This window comes from Vidua macroura, chromosome 27 (genome assembly GCF_024509145.1).
Source record: "Vidua macroura isolate BioBank_ID:100142 chromosome 27, ASM2450914v1, whole genome shotgun sequence".
Classification (NCBI taxonomy): Eukaryota; Metazoa; Chordata; class Aves; order Passeriformes; family Viduidae; genus Vidua; species Vidua macroura.
The window spans coordinates 3,847,079-3,871,621 of record NC_071597.1 but is presented as its reverse complement, the minus strand read 5'-3'; the positions used below and the strand labels follow the sequence as shown (position 1 = coordinate 3,871,621).

The following is a 24,543-nucleotide window of genomic DNA, read 5'->3' as shown; positions in this document are numbered from 1 at the left end:
ACTGCCTGTTCCCAGGAACCTCCCAGACCTGCAGACCTCTCACTGTTCTTTTATTTCCATTGTCCAGAACCCAGGCAAGGTCCTCATTAATTCCCAGAGGCTGCAGTTCCTTCTCTGCTGGGAAACCTCTTAGCCTTTGCTCTGTGTCTCCTACTTCTGGCTACAGAGAAGTTTCCATCCAGGTTTGCACTCCTTGACAAACAAAAAAAAAACAAAAAAAAAAAAAAAACAAAAAAAAACCAAAAAAAAAACAAAAAAAAAAAAAAACAAAAAAAAAAAAAAACCAACAAAAAAAACCCAAACAAACAAACAAAAAAAAAAAAACAAAAAAACAAAACAATCAAACAAAAAAACCCACAAACCTGGGCTGTAATGGAAAGAGGCTGGAACAGACATGGAATTTTTTGTTTAGGGAATCAAGAAATGTGTTTTTAAGCTGTGCAGGAAGGTCCAGGAGGATATCTCTGCTTTTAATGCTGATCTAATGCTGAAGGAGGAATTTTGCTGTGGGATTTCTTTGCATGAAGGAGAAATCTTTCAGTCAGTGCCATCTCTGTCCAAATGGAACAAGACCATAAACTAGGAAAAATCTTTACAGGAAATGTAGTTAAAACTGCCAAGGAGTTTACTTGGGTAGACTAAGTTAAAAAGAATGTCATATAGGACCTAATTAAGTACTGGAGGAAAAAAAAAGGGGTTTTGTTTTGACAGCAAACACTGTGTGAATAGCTATGGAAACAAATTCACCTTTGGAAGCGGAGTGCAGCTAAGGGTAAAACCAAGTACGGTTTAAACCAGTTTTTGCTCAATATTGTAGATCTAAAGAAGAAAGATTCAAAAAGTCATACTAGTGATATCATTGTCCTTGCTAGAAATGAAGGGATGGCATTGTTTTTAAGAATGATTTATTGCTTAGATGAACATTAATCTTAGAGGCTGTGAGATTTCAGAGAAGTATTTGGCTATAGTTCAAGAGTAGTCACAAATTTCTTTGTTACAAGGTAATACAGAACTTTCTATACTAATAGGCAGTTGCCACAGAAATTATTTTACTTTTCTAACCTATTACTTTTACTTACTTTTGTTGTACTGCAGATACTTTTATTTAATGGGTTCTAACTCACATGCACACATTGGCTTCTATTATAGCTTCTAAACTCTTCGTTTACTTTATACAATTACATTACTATACTATAGACTCTTCACTATCTTACTCAATATAGTTTCTCACTTACCTAGGGCACATTCTCACCTAAAACTATAGAAACATAAGTTTATTATTTTTCTGCTTAATTTCTGTGTATTGTATTTTTACATCAATCTAAGCTTCTTCTAAGACTGCAGATCAAATCCTTCAGTGTATGTAGAAGTTTCTATTTTTCTGATTCCCACATAAGCTGAAGAAAAGTCTACTAGAGAATGTCCTCAATTACCCTGTCAGTGATCTTTCCCTCCTTTCAGATACCCAGTGTGGAGTCCTGACCACATTTCGTGCCATGGCCATGCCAGCTGGGGTTGCTTTTCTGTCTCAGCTTGTGGATGAGCTTGTGCTCTGGCTGAGCTGAAAAATGCTGTGTGAGCTGTGGCACAAGCTCACATTGGCAGAGGGACACAGCTCCCAGTTTCAGCTGATAAATGCACCAATTTCTTGTTAACTCCTTCAGCATGGGTCAAAACTGCCCCATGCCCAGCGAGAATTTCAGGATACCCTTCCTGGGCAGGAGGTTCTTCAGTTATGGGGTTACATGTCACCTTCCCTTCCCTTCCCTTCCCTTCCCTTCCCTTCCCTTCCCTTCCCTTCCCTTCCCTTCCCTTCCCTTCCCTTCCCTTCCCTTCCCTTCCCTTCCCTTCCCTTCCCTTCCCTTCCCTTCCCTTCCCTTCCCTTCCCTTCCTCTCACAGAAGGAGCAGTGCTCCCAAACAGGGTTTGCATCCACAAATCCAAGAGTGCTCTTGACCCCACGGGCAGATCATGGCACTTTTCCCTTCAGGTTGTGGCTGAATCCTCCTGGCATTCAGCCCTGTGTGCTGGGCTGTGGGTGACCAGTGCTGCCAGGAGGTGGGGAAGGTTTTTGTTAGGAGAGGAAATGCTGTGTGAACTCGGCATCAGGTGCTTATGTACCCACCTTTGGCTCTGGAACCAGACTCACTGTTTGGCCACGTAAGTCCAGCCCTGCTGCTGTGCTTTCTGTGCTTTCTGCTGTGCTTGAGCTCATTCCTTGGGTGGCTGAGAGCAGCAGCCTGGCTGGGGTTTGGCCACCTCTGTGTGTCCCTAGCCAGGGGTGACTTTGCTTTCAGGGAGTGTCCAAACCAGCCTCCTTGCTCTGCCTGTGACTTTGGGAGGACTTTGGGATGCACATTGTGGCCACACACCTGCTCCCATGGGCACAGCCGCCCTGGCCAGACTGTGCTGTGCCACTGCAGCCCAGGGAGGCACAGGAGCCAGGGCGAGGCTCTGTGTCCCCTCTGCTGCCCCTCTGAGCCAGGCCATGGCTGGGCAAAGGCTGGGGGAGAGGTGCTGCTCTGCAGGGGCTGGCTGGGTTTTTGTTAGGGCAGGAAATGCTGTGTGATTCAGGCTCTGGCTACGGCAAGCTGACCTTTGGCTCAGGGACCAGGCTGTCCATCCAGCCCAGTGAGTGAGCAGCTTTCTGTGTGTCCTTTGTCCAAAGTCCTTGAGTGTCCACTGGAGAGTGTTCTACATGTGCTTGTTGTGTCTAAGCCACCTTTGTTAGGGGAGGGAGATTTCAGCTGTCATTTCATTTACTGCAGATGATGCAGAGGAGTCTCTGAGATGGCAACCAGCATGAGAAACCCACTCCTTTAGCCCAGAGCATGAACAGTAGCCACTCAGACAGGGGCTTGTCCTTGTAGGTCCAACAGTGCCCTTGATGCTGCAATGAGACCATGGCAGCTCTTCCCTTCAGGCTGTGGCTGCATCCTCCTGGCATTCAGCAGTGTCTGCTGGGCTGTGGATGAGCAGTGTGCCAGGTGGTGGGGAAGGTTTTTGTTAGCAGAGGAAATGCTGTGTGACTTTGGATCAGGCTACGACAAGGTGACCTTTGGCTCGGGAACCCGCCTGTCCATCCAGCCCAGTGAGTGAGCAGGTCCCCCTGGTTGTGGGAAAGCCTTGCCAAGGCTGGGACTTGTCTCTCATGGCTGCTCCAAATTTGGAAAGGCAAAGGGAACTGCTGCTTCTCAGGCAGCAGCTGGGGAACAGATGGTGCCTGGTGCAGGGAATGGAGCCTGTTGTGTCAGGGAGCTTTGCTGGTGCCTGCATTTTGCAGGTGCTTTGTGCTTGAGATCAGGTGCAGGGCTGGCAGAGGAGTTTTTGCAATGGAATGTGTCAGGGTGTGAATGTGGCTGCCAGAGTAATTTTTGGCAAGGGGACGGTGCTTTCAGTCCTGCCAGGTGAGCGAGCCCTTGTCCTGGGAAGTGGAATTGCTTCATTTCTCTCTTGCCCTTGGTTGTTTGGAGGGGCACAGCTTTGGGAAGCACAATGTTTGCAGCCCTGCCATGGCCCCGGTGTCCCCTGGATTTGGGGTTCCCACGGGGCCCCTGCCCTCTGCTCTGTTCCAGCATCCAGAGCCTTTCTTCAAGGGACTCTGGTGCCTGGGAGCATTTCCAGCAGGAGGATTTGCTCTTTAGACAATGAGCTGGGGGCATGGCAATGCCACGCTGACAGTGCCTGGGCCCAAAGGAGCAGAGGGGAGCTTTAGAAGAGAGAGACAGATGGAGAAACTTGTGCTCAGAGCCTGTGTGTGCCTGTGCAGGGGCCAGCTCTGGGACTGTGTCACGGGCTCTGCTCTTTGGCAGCAGCTCCAGCTGCCCTTGGGCTCAGGGCTCCAGTGCCCTCTGGCCAAGGCAGGGGCTCAGGGCCTGAGTGCTGCAATCTCTCTCCCCCAGCAATTCTGTCCTGGGGCTGGGCTGGGCTGGGCAATGCCAGGAATGGCCCAGCAGGAATGGAGAGCCGGGCTTTCCGTGCTGGAGCACCTCTGGCGCTGCAAAGATGCCTCCTGCAGCTGCAGATCTGGGCTGCTGGGAAGGTGCCCTGCGGCAGGGACCCTGATCCAGGCTGCCTCCAGGGGGTTCTTCCCTTCCCTTGCCATGGCAGGGTGAGCAGCCTTTGGGGCAGGGATCCCAAACTGCTCCCTGCTAACTGAGGGGAAGCTTCTTCCCACCTCTGACATCTTTGGTGAGCACAGTCCAGTGCTGTTAGCCCCAGGGACTGAGCAGAGAAATGGAGTTTGGGCCAAGAGAGGTCAGAGATCTCTGGAAATCTGTGTGGGTGCTCAGAGCCTCTTGCAGGGGCAGCTCCAGGGCTGAGAGGATCCCAGCCCTGCAGCAGCCCTGAGGGGCTGGATGGAGAGGCCCATTTTGTAATGAGCTGTCACACTGTGTGACTTATTCAAACTGGGGAAAAGTGACCTGGGGGAGTGGAACCAGACTTCTTGTTGTCCCAGGTGAGTTGTCTCCCCTCTGAGCTAAGCCGGACCCAGCACAGAGTGAGCTGAGCTCCAGCTGCACCAAGAGCAGTGCAGTGGCTTTGGGGAGAAATTTGGATGCAATTTCACCCAACAATTCTGTCTGGTGGCTGTGCTCCAGCAGCTGCAGCCCAGGACCAGCAGCCAGGAGAGGAAAGGTGAGCTGATCTCGCAGGGAAAGGAAATCTTGGTGCTGAGCTGGAGAAGCCCTGGCCAGAGTGGGTTTCCCAGCAGAGCAAGAGCAGCCCTTTGGGCACTGTGCTGGGAAGTCTCAGTGTCAGGAAGGGACAGGGATTTTGCAAACTGCCTGAGAAAGAAAGCCCTGAGCTTTTCTCTCTGCCTCCTCTCCGAGCTGCAGTTCCCGAGGCCAGGGGCATCTCCTGTCCAGGGCTCATCCCTGTCCTCCCAGCAGGAGCTCAGAGCAGCTGAGAGGCCACCTGAGCCCTGGGTTCCTCAGGAGTGTCTCACTCTGTGTGCCTCCAACACAGCCAAACTCCAGCTGGGCCAGGGACAAAGCTGCAGCTCCTGCCAAGGACCTTTGCTGCTGCTGCTGCTGCTTCCCTCCAGGCTCTCTCCTCCTGCTGCATTCCTGTATTCTGGTTGAGCCTGAGACAATACAAAGCAACACTCTCCATTTTCAGAAGGCTTCAAACTGGTTTTATTATAGCCTGCACGCTTTTTATATATTCTTACAAAACTCATAAGTTTGCACTTTACTCATTGGTCACCAAAGTGCTGATTGGAATAGGCAGCTGCAGGTTTCTCTTATTTATCCTTCTTTCTTTCTTGGTTTCTGTGTCAACGACCTTGGTAGGAAATTCTTTCAGGGGTAAACATGGATCCTCTTCTCAAACTTCTCTCTGGCTCCCAGAACTCACTGTAAAACCTCTCCCACAGTCCTGCTCCTCTGCACCTTCAGATCATGCAGAGCAGTCAGGGGTGTGGGATAGAGACACAGAGGATTTGTGTTTGCCCAGCTCTGGCTGGACTTTTTAATTATTAACTTAATTCTTGCAATTATTTTTAATTGCAGCAATCTGTTGAAGTATCCAGAACAAATAACCTGGGGATATGTTACTGTGAATTTTCTTCTCTGTTACAGCCAGGCAACTTCCATTGTTAAAATGGCCATTGCTAAAGAGCCCAGCATTTATCAGACATATATAAAACTGAATATATATATTCATATATAAAAATATATAACTAATTATATATAATAAAAATGTAAAATATGAATTATATATTATAAAATAGATAATATCATATATTATAAATATAAAATATATTAAAATACATATAGATAGATATATATATATAAAGCTGAATAAATATGTATTTTAAAACTCCATGGCCTGTCTAACACTTGACCTGAGAACACAAAACATTCCAAAATTTTATATTATAAATATATAATATATTATATGTTATAAATATATAAATCATCTGAAAAAATATATAAAAAGCTGAATAAATACATATTTTAAAATTCCATGGCCTGTCTAACACTTGCCCTGAGAACGCAAAACATTCCAAAGTCCTGCAGACTAAACTATTGAGGGAGAGCCTGTGGGACTAAGCCTGGGACTAAGGCAGGTTAAGCCTGGGCAGAGCTGCTGCTCTGAGGAGGCTCCTTGGGCTTTTTGTTAGGGCAGGAAATGCTGTGTGAATTCAGGCTACAGCACGGTGACCTTTGGCTCGGGGACCCGCCTGTCCATCCAGCCCAGTGAGTGCTCAGCTTTCCTGTGGCTCCTCTGTCCAAAATCCTTCCCTGTCCCCTGGGGCACGCTGTGGGCTCTGCTCTTGTGTGAATGGCAGAGCAGATTGGAAGGAGAGCAGAGAAGCTTCTTCATTTATTGCTGCTGAGGTGAACCCTCAGCAGAGCTTCTGAGATGGTGGGAATTCACAGAAGCTCCCCCTTGCACAAGGAGCTGCACTGAAACAAGGGTTCAGCAGTGGATTTTCCCTTCTTCTGAGGACCAGCAGTGCCTGTTCAGTCTGACAGCTGTGCAAGGGCTTTGTCCAAAGGCATTTGCAGGGCTGACAGGGACATTTTGTGATCTAGTCGGTCCAAAATGATGCTGTGCAGAGAAAGCCCCCCTTTCCCTGTGGGAAGGGAGCTGTGCTTTCAGTGGGATCCCATAGTCAGCCGATGCCTTGGGAAACTGGGGTGAAATCTTAAATGCAGTTTCTCTGTGGGTTGGAAAATTTCCTGGATACTTCATGCTTTGAATCTGTGCAAGGGACTGGACAAACCCAGAGGGAACACAATATGCTTTCCTTGTTTTGAAACCTAGGGAATTTACCTTGCTTTTCTTTGGGGTTTGTTTTTTCTTTAAATCCTGCAATGATTTTAGGTAATTATTCGATGAGAGGAATGCTGTGGTGCAATGACTGCTCTAGAAAGGCTTGAAAAACTGCCTGGCTTCTCTTTCCTTCCTCTGAACATCCCAGAGTGCAGAGCAGCTGAAGCAGAAGTAAAAGCTGGATTAGGCACTGAAACCCCCACATCCCCCTCTGTCCACGAAGCAAGTTCTGCATTTTGGGCTCTGTGTTCAGTGCCTGGCTCGCACAGCCTGTATTTGTGGATGTGTGGCTGCTGGCCTCCAGGCTGGTTTTTGTTGGCTCCTGTCTCACTGTGTGAATGATGGCTACAAAGTCACCTTTGGAAAAGGGACAAAGCTGCTGGTGAAACCAAGTAAGGAACAGGTTTATCTGTGTTTCCCTCCTTGATGGTGGGTGTGGGTTTGAACAGCAGGAGGGCTTTGAGCCCCATGGCTTGGGAAGCCAAGGAATCAGCCGGGTGAAATGCACCATCCTGACTGAAATTCCTCTAGTCCTTCTTGGGCTGTCTGCTTCTGGTGTGTGGTGGCAGCTGGAGACAACCCTCGGGGCTCTCCAAGGGGCTCTGCTGGCACAGGGGAAATCTCAGCTGGGGCTCTGTGTGACCACTGCAAAAGTGTCCCCTGTGTCCCCTGGGACTGTCCTTGGCAGCCTCACCAAAGGCTGCCCTGCCACTGCTGCCTGGGGCACCACTGTGTGGATTTTTTGTTTCTTTTTTTCTGCTAAGGTTGGCGTTACACGTGTGAGATGCTATTTCTTGTTTGGACTCAGACGTTTATTCGTTCTTACCTATATTGTAGTCTCACAAATTGTGAGTTTTATAGTACTTCTCTCTAACAAGTTAAAAATGGAGTTTTATCCCTCTTTCTTCAAGGTCTTTAAAGGATAAACTCTCTAATTAAGAAATGTCATCTAAATGATTTTTATTTTTAACTTCATAACTGACTAGTTGTGTCTTGTAACATGCAATCCCTGCTGTGGTGCCTTTTGTTCTGGGATCCCCATGGGATCAGGTCCTCTCTTGGAGCTGGGACAAAGCCACTGTGAGACCTTGTGTCTCCTGCCAAAACCAGAGTTTAGCCCTCGAGGGCAGTGCAGAGATGTGCAAGGCAATAATGTGGGTGTCAGTGTTGGGAAGCCTTTCTGTCAGCACAGAGAGCCCTGTGTCCCCTCTGTGGCCATGGAAAAGCTGTGAGCTGCTGGGGGAGGAGGGCTCTGGGCAGAAAGTTCTCTTTGGCCAGGGGCAGAGCTCAGACACAGAAATCTGTCAGATGGTGAGCAGTGCTTGTGCCCTGAGCAGCCCTGGCTGCTCCTGCAGGGCTCCAGGCCCTTGTGGGCAGCTCAGGGTGAGCCTGGGCTGTGGGGCAGGATGGCACAGCTCAGCAATTGCTGCTTTCCCTTCCTTTCACTGCTTCCTCCAGCCTCTGCTGGAGAGCCAATGTCCCTCTCTTCTGGCTCTTTGCTCTCTGCTGGTGCCTCTGGGCTTTTGCTAAAGCTGGCCCTGGCTGTGGCATTTGCAGGGCCAGGCCTGGGCAGGCTCAGCTTTGGGGCTGGCAGCAGAGTTTCTGTGAAAGGCACTGACTAGGCCCAGCTTAAGTGTCCCGGGGGCTGAAACACGGGTGAGGAAGAGGGACCTGGGCACCCCTGGCATTGGGGGTGACTCTTTCTCATCTGCCCATGTGGGCACGGGGTTGGGATTCCATCTTCATGGATTTCTTGGTTGATTTTACAATCTGAGAGCTCAGAGCAATGAGACAGGAAGGACTTTGCTGTGTGGGGGCAGAGGCAGGTGACAAGGACACCCCTGGATCTCAGTGGGGAGCCTCGTGCTGTTTTCTGGGGGAGAAGGGGTGTGGGGGTTTGTCAGTGAGCGTGAATTGAGCATCCACTGGAAAATTGCCTCTGGGAATGGCACCAAACTGAAGGTGACACCTGCTAGGTGGAAATGCAGCTTGAAGGCGTGAGGAGAACAAAGTGCCACCCCTCACCTGGAGAAAACCCCCTGGGTTTGTTGGAAAGGGCTGTGCCCAGGGATGGAGTTGGTGGCTGGGAGGGGTGAGGGACAGAGAGCACCAGGAAAGACATCCTGAGTGTGCAGGGTGTGCAGGAAGGCCCGAGAGAAATTCTCTCATTTGGGGCCAAGGTCCTTGTGCTGAGTGAGGAGCTGTGGTCATCACTGTGCATCCTCTCTGTGTGGGACAAAGATGCTGCCAGGGGTCACCTCTGCCAGGGCTGGAAGGCATGGCCAGCTGGGACTCTGCCAAAGAAATGCCCAGGCAGCAGAGCACAGCTCTCCTGGGAAGCAGCCCAGGAGGAGACTGACAGGGTTTTTGTTGAGAAGGCAAACACTGTGTGGGTTTGGTTATGGCAACAAGGTCACCTTTGGAGGTGGAACTCAGCTGAGAGTCAATCCCAGTAAGTTTGAAAGCTTATTCCTGCTTCACCCTGTGGAACAATTCTGCAGTCCCCAGTCAGTGAGAGGGAGGTGGAGGCAGATGGATTCAATCCGTGGGGAATTTTGCTGTTTTCTCTGGCTACAGAAGGGACCTGGCCTCAGCCAGGCCATGAATTTCCTCCTCCACTCGCCCCTGGCTGCCCCTGCTCTCTCCTTCACCCCAGCAGAGCTCCTGAGCCCTCTTGCTCAGGGTGGGCAATTCCTGCAGAGCTCTGGCAATCAGGCTGGGATGCTGATGGCTCTGTCTGGCCCAGCCCAGGGAGCTGCTCCTTGCCTCCCAGAGGAAAGGATGAATGAACAATGCTCCTGTTGGCAGAACAATCCCAGCTGCCATCCCTGCTGCGGGAGCCATTCCCCAGAGCCTTCCTCCCCAGGCTGCAGGGATTCTTGGCTCCCAGAGCCTGCTGGGGCTGGGCAGGAGCTGCTCTGCTGCAGGCTCCTGGAGGAGGAAGTGGCAGCAGAGCTGATGGTTTTTGTTGGGCTGTGAAGGACTGTGTGAGCTCAGGGAACTACAGACTGACCCTGGGGCCAGGGACACGCCTGCTTGTGCAGCCCAGTGAGTACAAGAGTTGCCCGGGGGGGAATTCCTGGGCCCTGCTGTCCCTGTCCTCCCTTCCCACCTCCCTGAGCACTTCCCTGGGGCTGACAGGAGCGGGCATCCCCGGGGCAGGAGCAGAATCTGCTGCCTTGGCCCTTCCTGCCCAGCCTGCTCTCCTCTTCCTCAGCCAGGGGATCTGGCTTTGGGCTGCACAAAGTGTGCCCAGCTCCAGGGGCACCCACGGCTCACTGAGCCGAATTGAAACCCCCCACACCCAGAGCTGGGGGTGCCCAGGAGGTCCCTGCACAGGAGCAGGTCCCCCTGGTTGTGGGAAAGCCTTGCCAAGGCTGGGACTTGTCTCTCATGGCTGCTCCAAATTCAGAAAGGCAAAGGGAACTGCTGCTTCTCAGGCAGCAGCTGGGGAACAGATGGTGCCTGGTGCAGGGAATGGAGCCTGTTGTGTCAGGGAGCTTTGCTGGTGCCTGCATTTTGCAGGTGCTTTGTGCTTGAGATCAGGTGCAGGGCTGGCAGAGGAGTTTTTGCAATGGAATGTGTCGGGGTGTGAATGTGGCTGCCAGAGTCATTTTTGGCAAGGGGACGGTGCTTTCAGTCCTGCCAGGTGAGCGAGCCCTTGTCCTGGGAAGTGGAATTGCTTCATTTCTCTCTTGCCCTTGGTTGTTTGGAGGGGCACAGCTTTGGGAAGCACAATGTTTGCAGCCCTGCCATGGCCCCGGTGTCCCCTGGATTTGGGGTTCCCACGGGGCCCCTGCCCTCTGCTCTGTTCCAGCATCCAGAGCCTTTCTTCAAGGGACTCTGGTGCCTGGGAGCATTTCCAGCAGGAGGATTTGCTCTTTAGACAATGAGCTGGGGGCATGGCAATGCCACGCTGACAGTGCCTGGGCCCAAAGGAGCAGAGGGGAGCTTTAGGAGAGAGAGACAGATGGAGAAACTTGTGCTCAGAGCCTGTGTGTGCCTGTGCAGGGGCCAGCTCTGGGACTGTGTCACGGGCTCTGCTCTGTGGCAGCAGCTCCAGCTGCCCTTGGGCTCAGGGCTCCAGTGCCCTCTGGCCAAGGCAGGGGCTCAGGGCCTGAGTGCTGCAATCTCTCTCCCCCAGCAATTCTGTCCTGGGGCTGGGCTGGGCTGGGCAATGCCAGGAATGGCCCAGCAGGAATGGAGAGCCGGGCTTTCCGTGCTGGAGCACCTCTGGCGCTGCAAAGATGCCTCCTGCAGCTGCAGATCTGGGCTGCTGGGAAGGTGCCCTGTGCCAGGGACCCTGATCCAGGCTGCCTCCAGGGGGTTCTTCCCTTCCCTTTGCCATGGCAGGGTGAGCAGCCTTTGGGGCAGGGATCCCAAACTGCTCCCTGCTAACTGAGGGGGAGCTTCTTCCCACCTCTGACATCTTTGGTGAGCACAGTCCAGTGCTGTTAGCCCCAGGGACTGAGCAGAGAAATGGACTTTGGGCCAAGAGAGGTCAGAGATCTCTGGAAATCTGTGTGGGTGCTCAGAGCCTCTTGCAGGGGCAGCTCCAGGGCTGAGAGGATCCCAGCCCTGCACCAGCCCTGAGAGGCTGGATGGAGAGGCCCATTTTGTAATGAGCTGTCACACTGTGTGACCTCTTTAGGCTGGGGAAAAGTGACCTGGGGGAGTGGAACCAGACTTCTCGTTGCCCCAGGTGAGTTGTCTCCCCTCTTAGGAGAGACAAGGTGGGCTTGACATAATGTTGAGCTCCAGCTACACCAAGAGCAGTGCAGTGGTTCTGGGGATAAATTTGGGCTGGTTTTAGTGTTCTGAGGAAAGAAGTGAGACTTTGTGCTTAACCTGTGTGTACTGTAAATGTGTTCATGCTGGGGAAATGAGGTATTGGAGAAATGACAATAAGTGAATTGCGAAAGCAGGGATGTGTAAGACTAAAGAAGATTTCTGAGATTTGGGACGCTGAACCCAGTGGAAGACTTCAGTCCACTCAAAAACAGGGTTAATGTTTTCAAAGGAGGAGCAAAATGCAGTTCAGGCTGTTGCAGGAGCACTAGCAGAGATCTCTGAGTTACTGCTGGGAGCTGTGGAACTGGAGCCACAACCCAGAGAGCAGAAACGGGAGTGACATTTGCTGTGGATCCTTCCTATTCGTTGTGGGGATTGGGAGGATGTGTTTGGACACTCCCTGCTGAATTACACGGTTTAGGGGAGAACATGGCACTGCTGGGGTATGGGTTGGACTTAATGTTCTTGGAGGGCTTTTCCAACCTGAACAATTCCATGTTGCTAAGATGCCAAGTATGAATCATTACAACATGAAGTGCAGCCTGCAAAGGAGGGTGGACATTGCAAGAGAAGAGAGCAGAAAGATGACACAGCCAGGTGGGACTCTACAGCAGCAGTCAGGAGGCTCCAAACACAGCCTGGAGGTTGTGTGTGCACACAGGGATGGGCAGGTGCTGCTGCTGCTGCATGGAGAGAGAGGACAGAATATACAGATGATGAATTAACCAGGCAGAGGAATGGGGCTGAAGGAAATGCCTTTTTGTGCTGAGGTGATAGAGGTTCACCAGTAATGGTGAACATTACTGGATCACCAACCAGTAATGTTAGTGAGCATGTGTGGACCTGCTGGAGGGTGGAGTGGCTCTGCAGAGGGATCTGGACTGGCTGGATAGATGAGCCGAGTCCAACAAGGTGAGGTTTAACAAGGCCAAGTGCTGGGTCCTGCACTTTGGCCACAACAACCCCTGCAGTGCTGGGGACAGAGGGGCTGGAGAGCAGCCAGGCAGAAAGGGACCTGGGGGCACTGATGGACAGCAGGCTGGACATGAGCCAGCCGTGTGCCCAGGTGGCCAAGAAGGCCAATGGCTCCTGGCCTGGATCGGGAATGGTGTGGCCAGCAGGAGCAGGGCAGTGATTCTTCCCCTGCGCTCAGCACTGCTTGGGCAGCACCTCGAGTGCTGTGTCCAGTTCTGGGCCCCCAATTTAGGAAGGACATGGAGGGGCTGGAGCGTGTCCAGAGAAGGCTGGTGAGGGGTCTGGAACACAAGTCCTGTGAGGAACAGTGGAGGGACTTGTGTTTGTTTAGCCTGGAGAAGAGGAGGCTCAGGGGAGACCTCATCACTCTCTAAAACTCCCTGACAGGAGGGTGCAGCCAGGTGGGGGTCAGGCTCTGCTCCCAGGTGACCACTGACAGAAAGAGAGGACACAGCCTTAAGCTGCACCAGGAGAAGTTTGGGTTGGACATCAAAAGAAAATTCTTCACAGAAAGAGAGATTGGGCACTGGAATTGTCTGCCCAGGGAGGGGTGGAGTCACTGTCCCTGGAGGGTTTAACAAAGCCTGGACGGGCACCCAGTGCCAGGGTTTAGTCCATGAGGAGGTGTTGGGTCGTAGGTTGGACTTGATGATCTCAAAGGTCTTTTCCAACCTAATTTATTCAGTGATTCTGTGAGCTGCTTCCAATAAAACCTTGCCCTGCCATGTTCTCCAGCCTTCACCCAGCACACACACATCCCAGGGCACCATTTTGCAAAGGGCTGTGTCACAGTGCAATTCTGGCAGTTATGGCAAGCTTACCTTTGGAGCTGGAACCAAACTCCTGGTTTCTCCAGGTATGTCTGAATTCAGGTAGAATTCAGGTAGAAGGTAGATTCAGGTAGAAGTTCTTCTTTCAGCTCACAAGTTATTTTGCCTATTTTGCCACTCCCCAATATTTTAGCAACAGGACTGTGAATTTTCAGTTGGTATTAAGAGCAAGTGATTTCCATGGCTGCAAGTATATTTTCCTCTCCCTGCTCCTGAGAATGAACATAGCAGAGGTTTTACATGTGCAAGAGGATTTGTCTTGGAAATTCAACAGGAACTGGGCTCCTACATCAATCTCCTCAAGCAGAGGAGAAGCAAAGTGAAATGGTGAAAGCCAGCACAGACCAGCAAAATGCAGAGGGGTGAAACTGGTTTCATAAAGCTGTAGCAGGTAAAAAGGACTTTTCCTTTATGTGGGTAGAAATAGTTGGAGATAACCAGACTCACAATTATATGTGGACACCAAAAAATGCACATACTGGGGCAGTGCTGTGGAGATCCATGAGCTGTAACCATGCGGGTGGGTTTCTGTTTATAAACAGAATATTAAAAAATATAATTCTATAAACACAAGGCAGTCAGGGAGCTCAGAGATGACACCAAGTTCATGTCACAGTCAGCTTGTGTTGATTTACCTTGCCCTGCAACATGCAGGTGAAGCTTGGAGCACATTAGAAGTGAGGATCTGGAACTGGTGGAGAACAGCGTGAGCAGCCTTAAAACTGAGGGTGGGAGAAATATTTGGAGAGAGGGGAAATAGGGCAAGAAGCAAAATTAATTACTGAATGGCTTTGGTGGAAGGATGGAAATGTGACCCTTGCCACAAAATATTTTTTATGAAGAAAAAAGGATGAATAGGAAAGTGTGCTTTGACTGTTGCTGCCACAAATGTATGAAAAAAATCCCCCCAAAATCCTACACCTCTTCTCTTGTTTGAAACCCTTTGTAAAAGGGAAAGTAACACTTGCCAAGATATCAATATTTGTGGTAAATGCATCAAATTTTCCAAATTTCTTTAAAATATATTTAGGATTGTTTAATATCTAAATTGAGTCAGTTTACACCTGAAAAGTAATGTTTCCATTTCTTAAAATAGTAGTGGTTCTTAAGATAATTTCAACATTATTTTATTATGAAAGTTAAAAAACAACAACATAGGGAAAGAATTCCTTCTGGAAACCTCTTAGAAAATAATTTTATTTTAAATGACCCCCCTGACCCTCTTCAAAAACACCTGAGAGAAATGAGAATCTCAAGTTTATATGGAGCCATCAGCAAGCTAAAGGAGCTATAAATCAGAGCTCTGAGTTCATGTAGGTGTCTCCAGATTTACCATTATGGTAAATTTACCATAGATTTACCATTATTTACCATATCTGTCTGGAGCTGCTCCAGATCTTGCTCTGGTCACACTGGAAGAACATTCCTAACACATCCTGAAACCTCAGGGTTCAGTGGCAGAATGAGCAATGATCTCCCTGCCCCAAAGAAATTGCACACCAAAAAGAGCTTTCTACTCAAAAACTAAATGGCAGCTTGGTTCTGGAATCACTCTGGACTAATTCAGATGGCAAATCCAAGAGAATGGGTTGATGGAGGTTTCACTGCACCATCAATCCCTAGGGACTGATTTACTGCAGTAACAGTAAATAAATTAATTTTTGAGAGAGGAATCTGACTGGCAGAATAAATAAATGAGGAACAAGATGGAGAATAGAAGTTGTGGTGCAGGTGGCTTTCTGGAAACAATGGGACAAGTATGATTGAGGGGAATATTAAGGAGAGTGTGTTTGGGAGTGCAAAATGCAAAATACCAAATGAAAAGAAAGTCAGTAGTTGGAAGATCCCAGGAAAATGGATCTGTGTGTTCATAGAGAAAAACAGGATTTCTTTTGGTGGATTATTTAATTGCTGAAGGCTCCATTCAATGCTGCTCTGGATATTGTAGAGGCCTGTGCTATTGTGTCGCTCTGGATATAATTACAAATTCACATTTGGATCTGGGACGAGACTTCTGGTTTTGCCAGGTACATTTACCCTTATGTTTGTACTAATTTGCAAGTTGGTTACTACACACCAAGATCTGGGGAATGGCAGCTGCCAAGGGCATTGTAGCCCACCTCAAGCAGTGGCATTTAGCTCAGGGCAGCTGTCCAAGCTGGCAGGCTCAGACTCCCAGTGCTCCTCCTCTGATCGCCCTCCTGGGATCAGCTGAGACAAAGCCTGGTTCTGCTCTTCTGCAAAGTCAGCCACGTGGATTTGTTCTCTCCTAAAGGGTCTATACATGCCACTTGCATTGGCCTCAAGAAAACTCATGGATTATACAAGTCAGATGGAAGTGCATTGAGAAGCAAGGGTGTTTATAATATTTACACTGCTGGCCAAGAGCCAGAGATGTGCACCCACAGCCCAGAAAGCCAAATCCATCCTGGGCTGCATCCCCAGCAGCATTGCCCAGGAGACTGAGGGGTTGATTCTCCCCCTCTGCTCTGCTCTGGTGAGACCCCACCTGCAGAGCTGTGCCCACCTCTGGGTTCCAGGAAAGACAGGGACCTGCTGGATGGATTAACAGGAATGCCACAAAAATGCTCAGAGGGATGGAGCAGCTCTCTTGTGGGGACAGGCTGAGAGGGATGGGGTGGCCTAGCCTGGACAAAGCTCCAGAGAGAGACCTTATTTCAGCCTTTCAGAACTTAAAAGTATTTGCAAGCTTATAAGAAAGATGGGGAATAAGTTTTGAAAGCAACCTGTAGTGACAGGACAGAGAGTAATGGTTTTAAGCCAAAAGAGGGTCGATTCAAACTGGAGTTAAAGAAGAATTTTTTTTTTACTATGAGAGTGGTGAAACACCAGCACAGGTTGCCCAGAGAGGTGGTACATACCCCATTCATGGAAACATTCCAGGTCAGGCTGGATGGGACTCTGAGCAATTCTAGTTGAAGTTGTCCCTGGTCATTGCAGGAGAGTTGACTTCGATGAGTTTTAAAGTTCTCTCCAATCCAAACCACTCTGTGATTTAGAAAATACCCACTTAGGGTGATTATCACCATTTTAGCTGGTCTTTGTATCAGAATACCACTGAGGAGCATTGCACCACAACATTTTTAACATCAGTGTTGGAATGGGGAGTGACTGCTTTTAGCTGGGTTAGCTGATGTGTGGGCACTGTGTTATCCACAAATACTGCCAGGGCATTCTGCCTGTCACTGGGACTTGCAGCTTTGCTGAGCTGTTGCAGCTCCAGGGCCATTTGTGACACTCCAGGCACCACAGAGCTGAGAGACAGAGTGAGAATTCCCAAGAAATGGAGTTCTCAGACTGCCTGTGAGACCCAGACAGGGGCACAGTGTGCCACTGACACCTGTGAGGACACAGCTGCACCCAAGGCCAGCGGGGTCCTCACAAAAGTGTCCTGGGTCGTGTGAGTTATGGGGATGGAGAGGGAAAAACCTGACATTAGGAAAAAGAACCTTGTTGGTGATCAAGGCACGTGGGAAATGGATTTGTAGGGAATTCTCCAAGCCTGGCAGAAGGCTCACACAGTGTGCATCTGTGTGCAAACCTTGAGATAAGAAATGCTGGCTCAGAAATGCCATGGAATAGGACAGACATTGCTGAGAGAGAAATGGAACCAGAAACAAGTTTCAAAGGATGGCCTTGCAAAAAAGGTTAGATACTTTGGGGAAATAGAACTATGAAAGATGCATTGGAGTAGGACCCAGGAGGGGTAATTTCAGATGATTGGCTTTAGGGCATTTACAGCATGGGGTGGCAAAAGCTGACAGGCCAAGGAACACTTACAGTGTGTTGTAATTAGGGAATAGTTGGCTTCTGATTGTGATGGGAGTGAATTATAACATCTGTATTGTCTCACCCTTCACATGAGACTGAAAATGGAATAAAAGTTTTTAAAACACCTCTCAGTTGCCCCATTTCTGGGTCAGAAAAAGGCTTAATCCAGTAGATAGTAAATACTGAGGAGAAAAGCTGGACTGAAAGGCTGTGGCCCCAACTGCAAGTCTCAGTGATCTGGAATTTTAGGTGATGTTACAGGTGGAAAAGCAGATCATTCCTTGTATTGCCCCAAAATATATAACACCACACAACTGTTGCCAGTGAAGGAATGAGTAATTTTTAAATTTGATCCCTATGTTTCTGATCCTGATAATTTTCTAGTAGATTTATTTGGTACTTTGGTAGTGTCTTAAGTCAGTATGTTTCATCACTGTTCCCTGAAGTCACCCCCTGCTCTGGTCTGCTGACCTGGCTGCCAGGATGCATGGCAAAAACCTGCCCACATTCTTGTAGAGGCTGGCACCAGTGTGCCAACCAGGGATACAACAAACCCACGTTTGGAACTGGGACCCAGCTTGTTGTTACCCCAAGTAAGCTTGAGTTTTCTGTTCCATATGAACACCAGGACTGGTACATCATTTATTTTTTGGGTGGATTGGGCCTTTTGCTCTGGTCCTTGAATTAAGAGCCAGACATGGTTACAGGATAAAAGGGTTTTTATCTCAGTATTTAATAGGGATCCTTAGGTGCAACAGTTCACCAGGGTGGAATACTCTGAAAAGCACACACACAGTAGATTGTGTACACAATTTTATAGACCTTGCCAATTAGCATGTCTGGCAAAGATTCCCCAATGAGAAGCTTAAATGAATGGTGAGACATTTCCCTATTCTAATGTATTCTCCCCAGATGAGCTTAATCTTGGTTTACAGAATGTGTTCTGGAGAGAACCTTGGTTTCCCAAGATAGCGTAGGGTTTTCCAGCTGTGAGACCTTTGGGATGTTTGGTCTCCTGGCCTAACAGAATACCAGGACTCTGCTAAGCTATCAGGCTTAAAGAACTACAAGTATGCATGCTAAGAGTACTGAGAATACATAAAAGGTATACAAAAAGAAAAGGCAAAAAAAAATCATCATGGCATCAGATGGACCAGGTATTTCATGGAAGAATATTCCAACTTCTTTCCAGCTTCCCTTGGCAGAAGCCACTTGGGGTGGAGATGCTGCCATGGAGTGCCAGGAGGGCTTGGCTGTGGTGTGGCAGTGGCCACTGCAGGACAGAAACTGGTGATGCCCACCCAGGTTTAATAGCCATGGCATGGTGGCTGGAGGTTCTTCTGACTAAGGGCACTGGGTTTTCTAAGCCTTAGCTTAAGAGAATATGTCATGATCTTTCTATTTTAAAATCCATAACCATTGTATGATTCTAAGATTTCTTTCTTTCCCTGGAAACAAAATCTCTGCTATACAGAATAGAAAACTTGACCTGGCAATTGAAATTCAGTCTGATTTTGAAAGAAAAAGCATGGAAAAGCATTTTGGGAAAATGAAAAAGGTTCTCAGGGGGTTCATGAGCAGCCACTTGAAGTCTTTTTGTTTCCAGGAAATTGTCACACAGTTGGGTTAATCCATCTCAGTCACCTGCCAGAGAGTGGATTAGATAAGCAGAATTGCTCCTTCTGTCCCCCAAAAATATTTTCTTGACATTGTTGAAAGGAGCAGCAGAGGACATCACAGCAGTGTTCTCCTGAGGTTTAGGTGGTGCCTGAGTAGATCTGTACATGAACACATAGAGGGTATTGCTTCCCAATGAGAAAAAATTCAGAAAAAATTCATCTCATTTTTTTCTGAATGTGAACACATGCTAAAAGCCCAGGATTTGTCCTGGTTTGGTACTAGGGAACTATTCATTCCATTGAGCCCTTGATTTCTCCTCACATGCTGGGTATCTTCCTTTATTAATTCACTGTTGCTTTTGGTTCAGTGGGAAATCTTCCCCTTAAATGGTTTGTGAGAAGGTTTTGGTGGTTTGACTTCCCCAAGCATAATTACAGAGGGAAAAACAAACACATTTTTTGGAAGGAGACCAGAATCATGCCTGAACTCTGTCAGTGAAGCAGCATATTGATATTTGCAAACACTGAAAGTCTGCTCAGAGTTCTCTGCCCTTTGGATGACATGGGCTGATGCTGGACTAGGGCCTGCTTCTGCTACCTGGGTGTCTCCAGACAGAGTCCAGAAAGTCTAGGAAGGGTTCCAGTCCTAAATGTGTTCATCTGGTCTTGCTGCAGCAAGACCAGCATCCAGCTGGGAACAGAACAGATAAAGAACATTTATTTCAGTGATAAAGAATATTTTGAGGCCCTTTCTAGACTTTCCCCATGGAAAGAAATTAAAATTTCTTCATCTGGGAGCTAGGCTGCCTTCAGTATTCCTACAATGTGACAGATTTCACAGAGCACCTCTGGCAGACCTTTTGGAACATGCACTGGAGGACAGACAGGAAACATCAAAAAGGGCTTCTTAACCCATTGGAGTTGCTCCTCTGGGGGCAAGATTGGCCTTCAGGAGTGGACAGGGGGCACAGATGTTCCTGGAGTGGGGCACCAGCTCCAGCTTGACCCCAGCTGTGGAATATCATGTCTCAGGCTGAGGAGTGGTAAGAGCAGCAAAAATTCTGTCACACCAGTTGCAGTCTGACCAGAGATGCAGATGGTTTGCTTTGGAAGGAATGGAGAATGTGATCATTTTCTGCATGATACCAGCTGGGAATTAAACCAGTTCAGGATTTCTACTACAGCTTGTTTGGAAGGGGAAAAAGAAAGGGCCCAGGTCTCAGTGTGATGTTGGAACAGGGTTCAACTCCCTGAAATCAGCCTCTGGTTGGCTGTCTCTGTAGACTGGGCAGGAACAGCATTCCAACAGCTCCTGCTCTTCCACCTGGAAGGCATCCTTCAGTAAAGATAAAATTGGGCAGCATAGAAAGCTCAGAGCATCATTATTTACTTCTCATTCTTTCGTGTAAATAGAGGTGATAAATATACAGCATCTCCAGCACAGGCACCAGCTCATCAAGACAGAATAACAGGTCACAGGGCTGTGGTTAGAGTAGCTGTTATTCACCAAAATTATCTCAAACCTTCATAGCAGTGGGCAAACAAACCAAGGAACTTACAGGAACTGAACTGCAGCACCAGAACAGAGGCAGCCACCACTCTGAGTGAGAACAGGAAACTAATATTTTGCAAAACTGCTGAAGCTTCCTGTAAAAAACAGACTTTATTGTTTTATGTGTTCAAGATCAAAGCATTGCACAGATTGAAAAGGAGAAAAACACCCTAATTTGGAGTGAGGCAGATATTTATCTCTTCAGAAAGAACAGTGCTGGTGATGAGAGAGAAGCTTGAGCAGGTTGACAAATTCCTCCTCTTCTCTTTCATCTCCATGTACCCCATGGCAGTGATCTATCCTGGCTCATCTGTATTTTATACAGGGATCTAACATCAAGCTTTTCCCAGCTCCCACCTTCCTCTCCCTAACAAACAATCACTAACTGGGAGCAGGGGAGGTGGGGCAGTCCCAGCAGACATCAGGCTGTATTTCTGCATGGTTTACAAAGAGCCTCATCAGGGCCTTCAAAGCCAGGGCAAAGCTAGAATGGATGAATCACAATTCAGGAGATGGGTCAGAGAATGGACCCTTGGGCTTTGTGGATTTTTTCTTTTTTCTGAGATGGTACTAACAGAGAAGTGTGGCTATTTCTCTGAGGTAGCAACAGCTGGGAGCAGAACAGATGAAGAACATTTCTTTCAGTGATAAAGAAGATTTTGAGACACTTTTTCCATGGGAAGAAATGAAAATTTCTTCATCTGGGAGCTAAGATGTCTTCAGTATTTCTACAATATTTATCAGTGAGGCATGTGAACAGGGAGAAGGCAAAGATTAAACTCAACTCTCAATCCTACACAGTAACACTTCATCAGTTTATAAATGTGAACTGCAGCTCTCATTGAAATCTGTGAAGGCCAATGGAAAATGCAGCCACAGGGCTGCTGAGAGCTCCAAACCTGCATGGTGGCTACAGAATGTCTGAAATATTTCACTTAGTCATCATGAAAGCACTGCAGTGTCTGGAACATTTTACTGTGAGCCATGAACAAGGATTTAGGAATTCATCTTCTCATAGAGCCAGATGAAATGTATGCTTAGAGGAGAAGTTTATAAAGCTAAATACACAAAAAAGGGTTTAACCACAGGTTGTGTTTTGATATGTGTGGAAAATCCCAGTATGACTGACTGGCTTAGCAGGGTTTGAAGCAAGGAAAGAGTAAAGAGCTGTGAGCAGGGTTGGAGGAGAGCTGGCTGCTGGACTGGGCAGCAGCTCCCAGCTCCACTGTGGTCCTGTGGGAAATGCATTTGTAGGGAATTCTCCAAGCCTGGCAGAAGGCTCACACAGTGTGCATCTGTGTGCAAACCTTGAGATAAGAAATGCTGGCTCAGAAATGCCATGGAATAGGACAGACATTGCTGAGAGGGAAATGGAACCAGAAACAAGTTTCAAAAGGTGGCCTTGCAAATAACACTAGATACTTTGGGGAAATAGAACTGTGAAAGATGCATTGGAGTAGGACCTATGAGGGGTAATTTTAGATGATTTGCTTTAGGGCATTTACAGCATGGGGTGGCAAAAGCTGATAGGCCAAGGAACACTTACAGTGTGTTGTAATTAGGAAATGGTTGGCTTCTGATTGTGATGGAGTGAATTATAACATCTGTACTGTCTCACCCTTCACATGAGACTGAAAAGGGAATAAGAGTTTAAAACACCTCTCAGTTTCCCCATCTCTGGGTCAGAAAAAGGCTTAATCTGACAAATGGTCCCACAAGACAGAGCAATGTTGCCTCGTTGCCTCTGTTTTCTCTCTCCTTCCTCCTTAGTGGAAACAGGATTAAGGGTCAGTAGACTGGTGAGAGAGATCTTAAATCAGGTGTCTTCTATCTGCAGCTTTTAGTGCCTCAAACTCCTGTCTGCAGGGTAAAATTTTGTAAAGAAATTTGGTACAAGAGGTAGAACATGATGAAACATTTGTTTGTTTCCCCCTTTTGTCCCTGAATGCAGCCCCGTGTTCCCACTTTGCAGTGGCTTTTTGAGCTCTCTGCTGTGGCAGCACCATCAGCAGACTGCTGATAAATGTGGACACCCTGAAAGTTTAGTGGGTCATTCACTGCCCTCGGGACACAGGGAGGAAGTGGGATTTTTGCATTTGGTGAATTTGACCAAACATTTGGAGAAAAAGCAGAATGGGCCTGGGTTGTTTCAAGAATCACAAAATCGCAGAATAGTTTGGCTTGGGAGGGACCCAAAAGACCATGTTCCAGCCATGGGCAGGGACACCTGCTGCTGGCCCGGCTGCTCAGATGCTGTCTCCAGCCCTCACACACCCCTGGCTGCCCCCAGCCATGGTGCCAGAGTCCAGCCAGTTGTCCCCGAGAGGAATGGCCAAGTCATGTATGGACACCAGGGTGTGGATGTCCACGAGCCTCTTCAGGTGCTCCAGGGATTCTGCCTGTGTCTCCCACACAACAGAAGTTAACAGAAGTAGCTTCTGCATCATCTGCTGTAGATGCTTTAGTTTTCTAAAGGTGTCCCGGCACAAGATCCCAATGACCAGGCAACTTCCCACTGGAATAATGGAGAAACCTGCATTTCCAAGTGGCTGTCTGTAAGACTGAAGGAACTATGGATGTGTAATCTGACCTAAATCTTCTTTTCTCCACTTTGCAGAAGTTACTCCATCTCCCTCAGTCTACAGGCTGACCTCCAAAGATGACCAGGGTCTGGAAATGTGCCTTATCACAGATTACTCTCCTGAGAAGCTCACTCTGAACACGGCTGAGCAGCACACGTCTGCTGTTGTGGAGGTGGCAACCATGGAGAACAGCCAGGAGTCCAGCTACCTGTCCACCTACTGGGCCAAGAGAGATGAGCTGCACTGTGGTGCCAGCCACGAGGGCTTTGGAGAGCTGGAGGGCGAGGACCCTGAGAGTGGTAATGGCATTTCTGGGGCTGTGGGCAGGGTTGGGGGTGCTCTGTTGGTGTGAGCAGCTCCCAGCCCTGCAGGCAGTGCTCCACTACAGTCCCCCAAGACAGAGAAATGTTGCCTCAGTCTTCTTGTCAGATTAATCCCTTTTCTGACCCAGAGATGGGGCAACTGAGAGGTGTTTTAAAAACTTTTATTCCATTTTCAGTCTCATGAGAAGGGTGAGACAATACAGATATTATAATTCAATCCATCACATTCAGAAGCCAACTATTCCCAATTACAACACACTGTAAGTGTTCCTTGGCCTATCAGCTTTTGCCACCCCATGCTGTAAATGCCTTAAAGTCAATCATCTAAAATTACCCCTCGTGGGTCCTACTCCAATGCATCTTTCATAGTTCTATTTCCCCAAAGTATCTAGTGTTACTTGCAAGGCCACCTTTTGAAACTTGTTTCTGGTTCCATTTCTCTCTCAGCAATGTCTGTCCTATTCCATGGCATTTCTGAGCCAGCATTTCTTATCTCAAGGTTTGCACACAGATGCACACTGTGTGAGCCTTCTGCCAGGCTTGGAGAATTCCCTACAAATCCATTTGCTACATTTCCCCCTCTCTCTTGAACAGAATAAACTTTTTTTATGGTTTTGTTTATTGTCCTTCCTCCTTGGTGGAAACAGGATTAAGGGTCAGTAGACTGGTACAGTCATAGCAGAACACACTGTGGGGGGATAGAAAGCTTGAAATTCCTTTATCCAAAGGGACACTGAAGTTTAATTAGATCATGTTTTATGCTTGCCCTGAGAAAAGCAGAAAAGAATGTTTATGGGAGGGTTTGTTGGCCAGAAATCCTAATTTAATCCTTCTAAACAGAGATATCTTCATAAACCTCTGAATAAGTAAATTTTTGTTATTAATCAAATTTATTGTCACTCTCTGCAGGTGCCAGCGCTGTCTGTGTCACAGGGCTGTCCCTACACTTCAGGACAGGTATGTAACACAGCATTTTAGGAGAAAAGTTTGCCCTGACTAATGTAAATGTCTTCCCAAGTTTTTGCTGCTTGCAGAATTCTTTTTGAGGCAGCAAAAAGACAGAAAACTTCCAAAAGGGCTCCCACAGGCTTTAAACATCAAGGCTGAAAGGTGTGGTGTTAATGCAGCCTTCCTGATGCAAGCTGACAGTTTTCTGCAGTGCCCACATGCTCTTGCTCTGACTCAGCAGCGAGCTGCTGCCCACCCCCAGGTACTGCTGTGAGTCAGCACTGCTGCACTTCAGCCTGCAGAGGAGTTGGGTTATTTGGGGTGCACAAACACCTAATGGAACCATAGT

The 24,543-nt window shown here is 48.2% G+C and overlaps 1 protein-coding gene across 1 annotated transcript in view; it reads left to right on the top strand.

The window, feature by feature from the left end:
• LOC128819568 (M1-specific T cell receptor alpha chain-like) overlaps positions 1 to 24,543 on the top strand; it is a 235,618-nt gene that overhangs the window by 208,477 nt on the left and 2,598 nt on the right. The window contains exons 3-5 of the mRNA XM_053999827.1: positions 2,569 to 2,630; positions 22,959 to 23,222; positions 24,156 to 24,203. Coding sequence (XP_053855802.1) covers positions 2,569 to 2,630; positions 22,959 to 23,222; positions 24,156 to 24,203 — 374 coding nt within the window. The remainder of the gene's footprint in view (positions 1 to 2,568; positions 2,631 to 22,958; positions 23,223 to 24,155; positions 24,204 to 24,543) is intronic.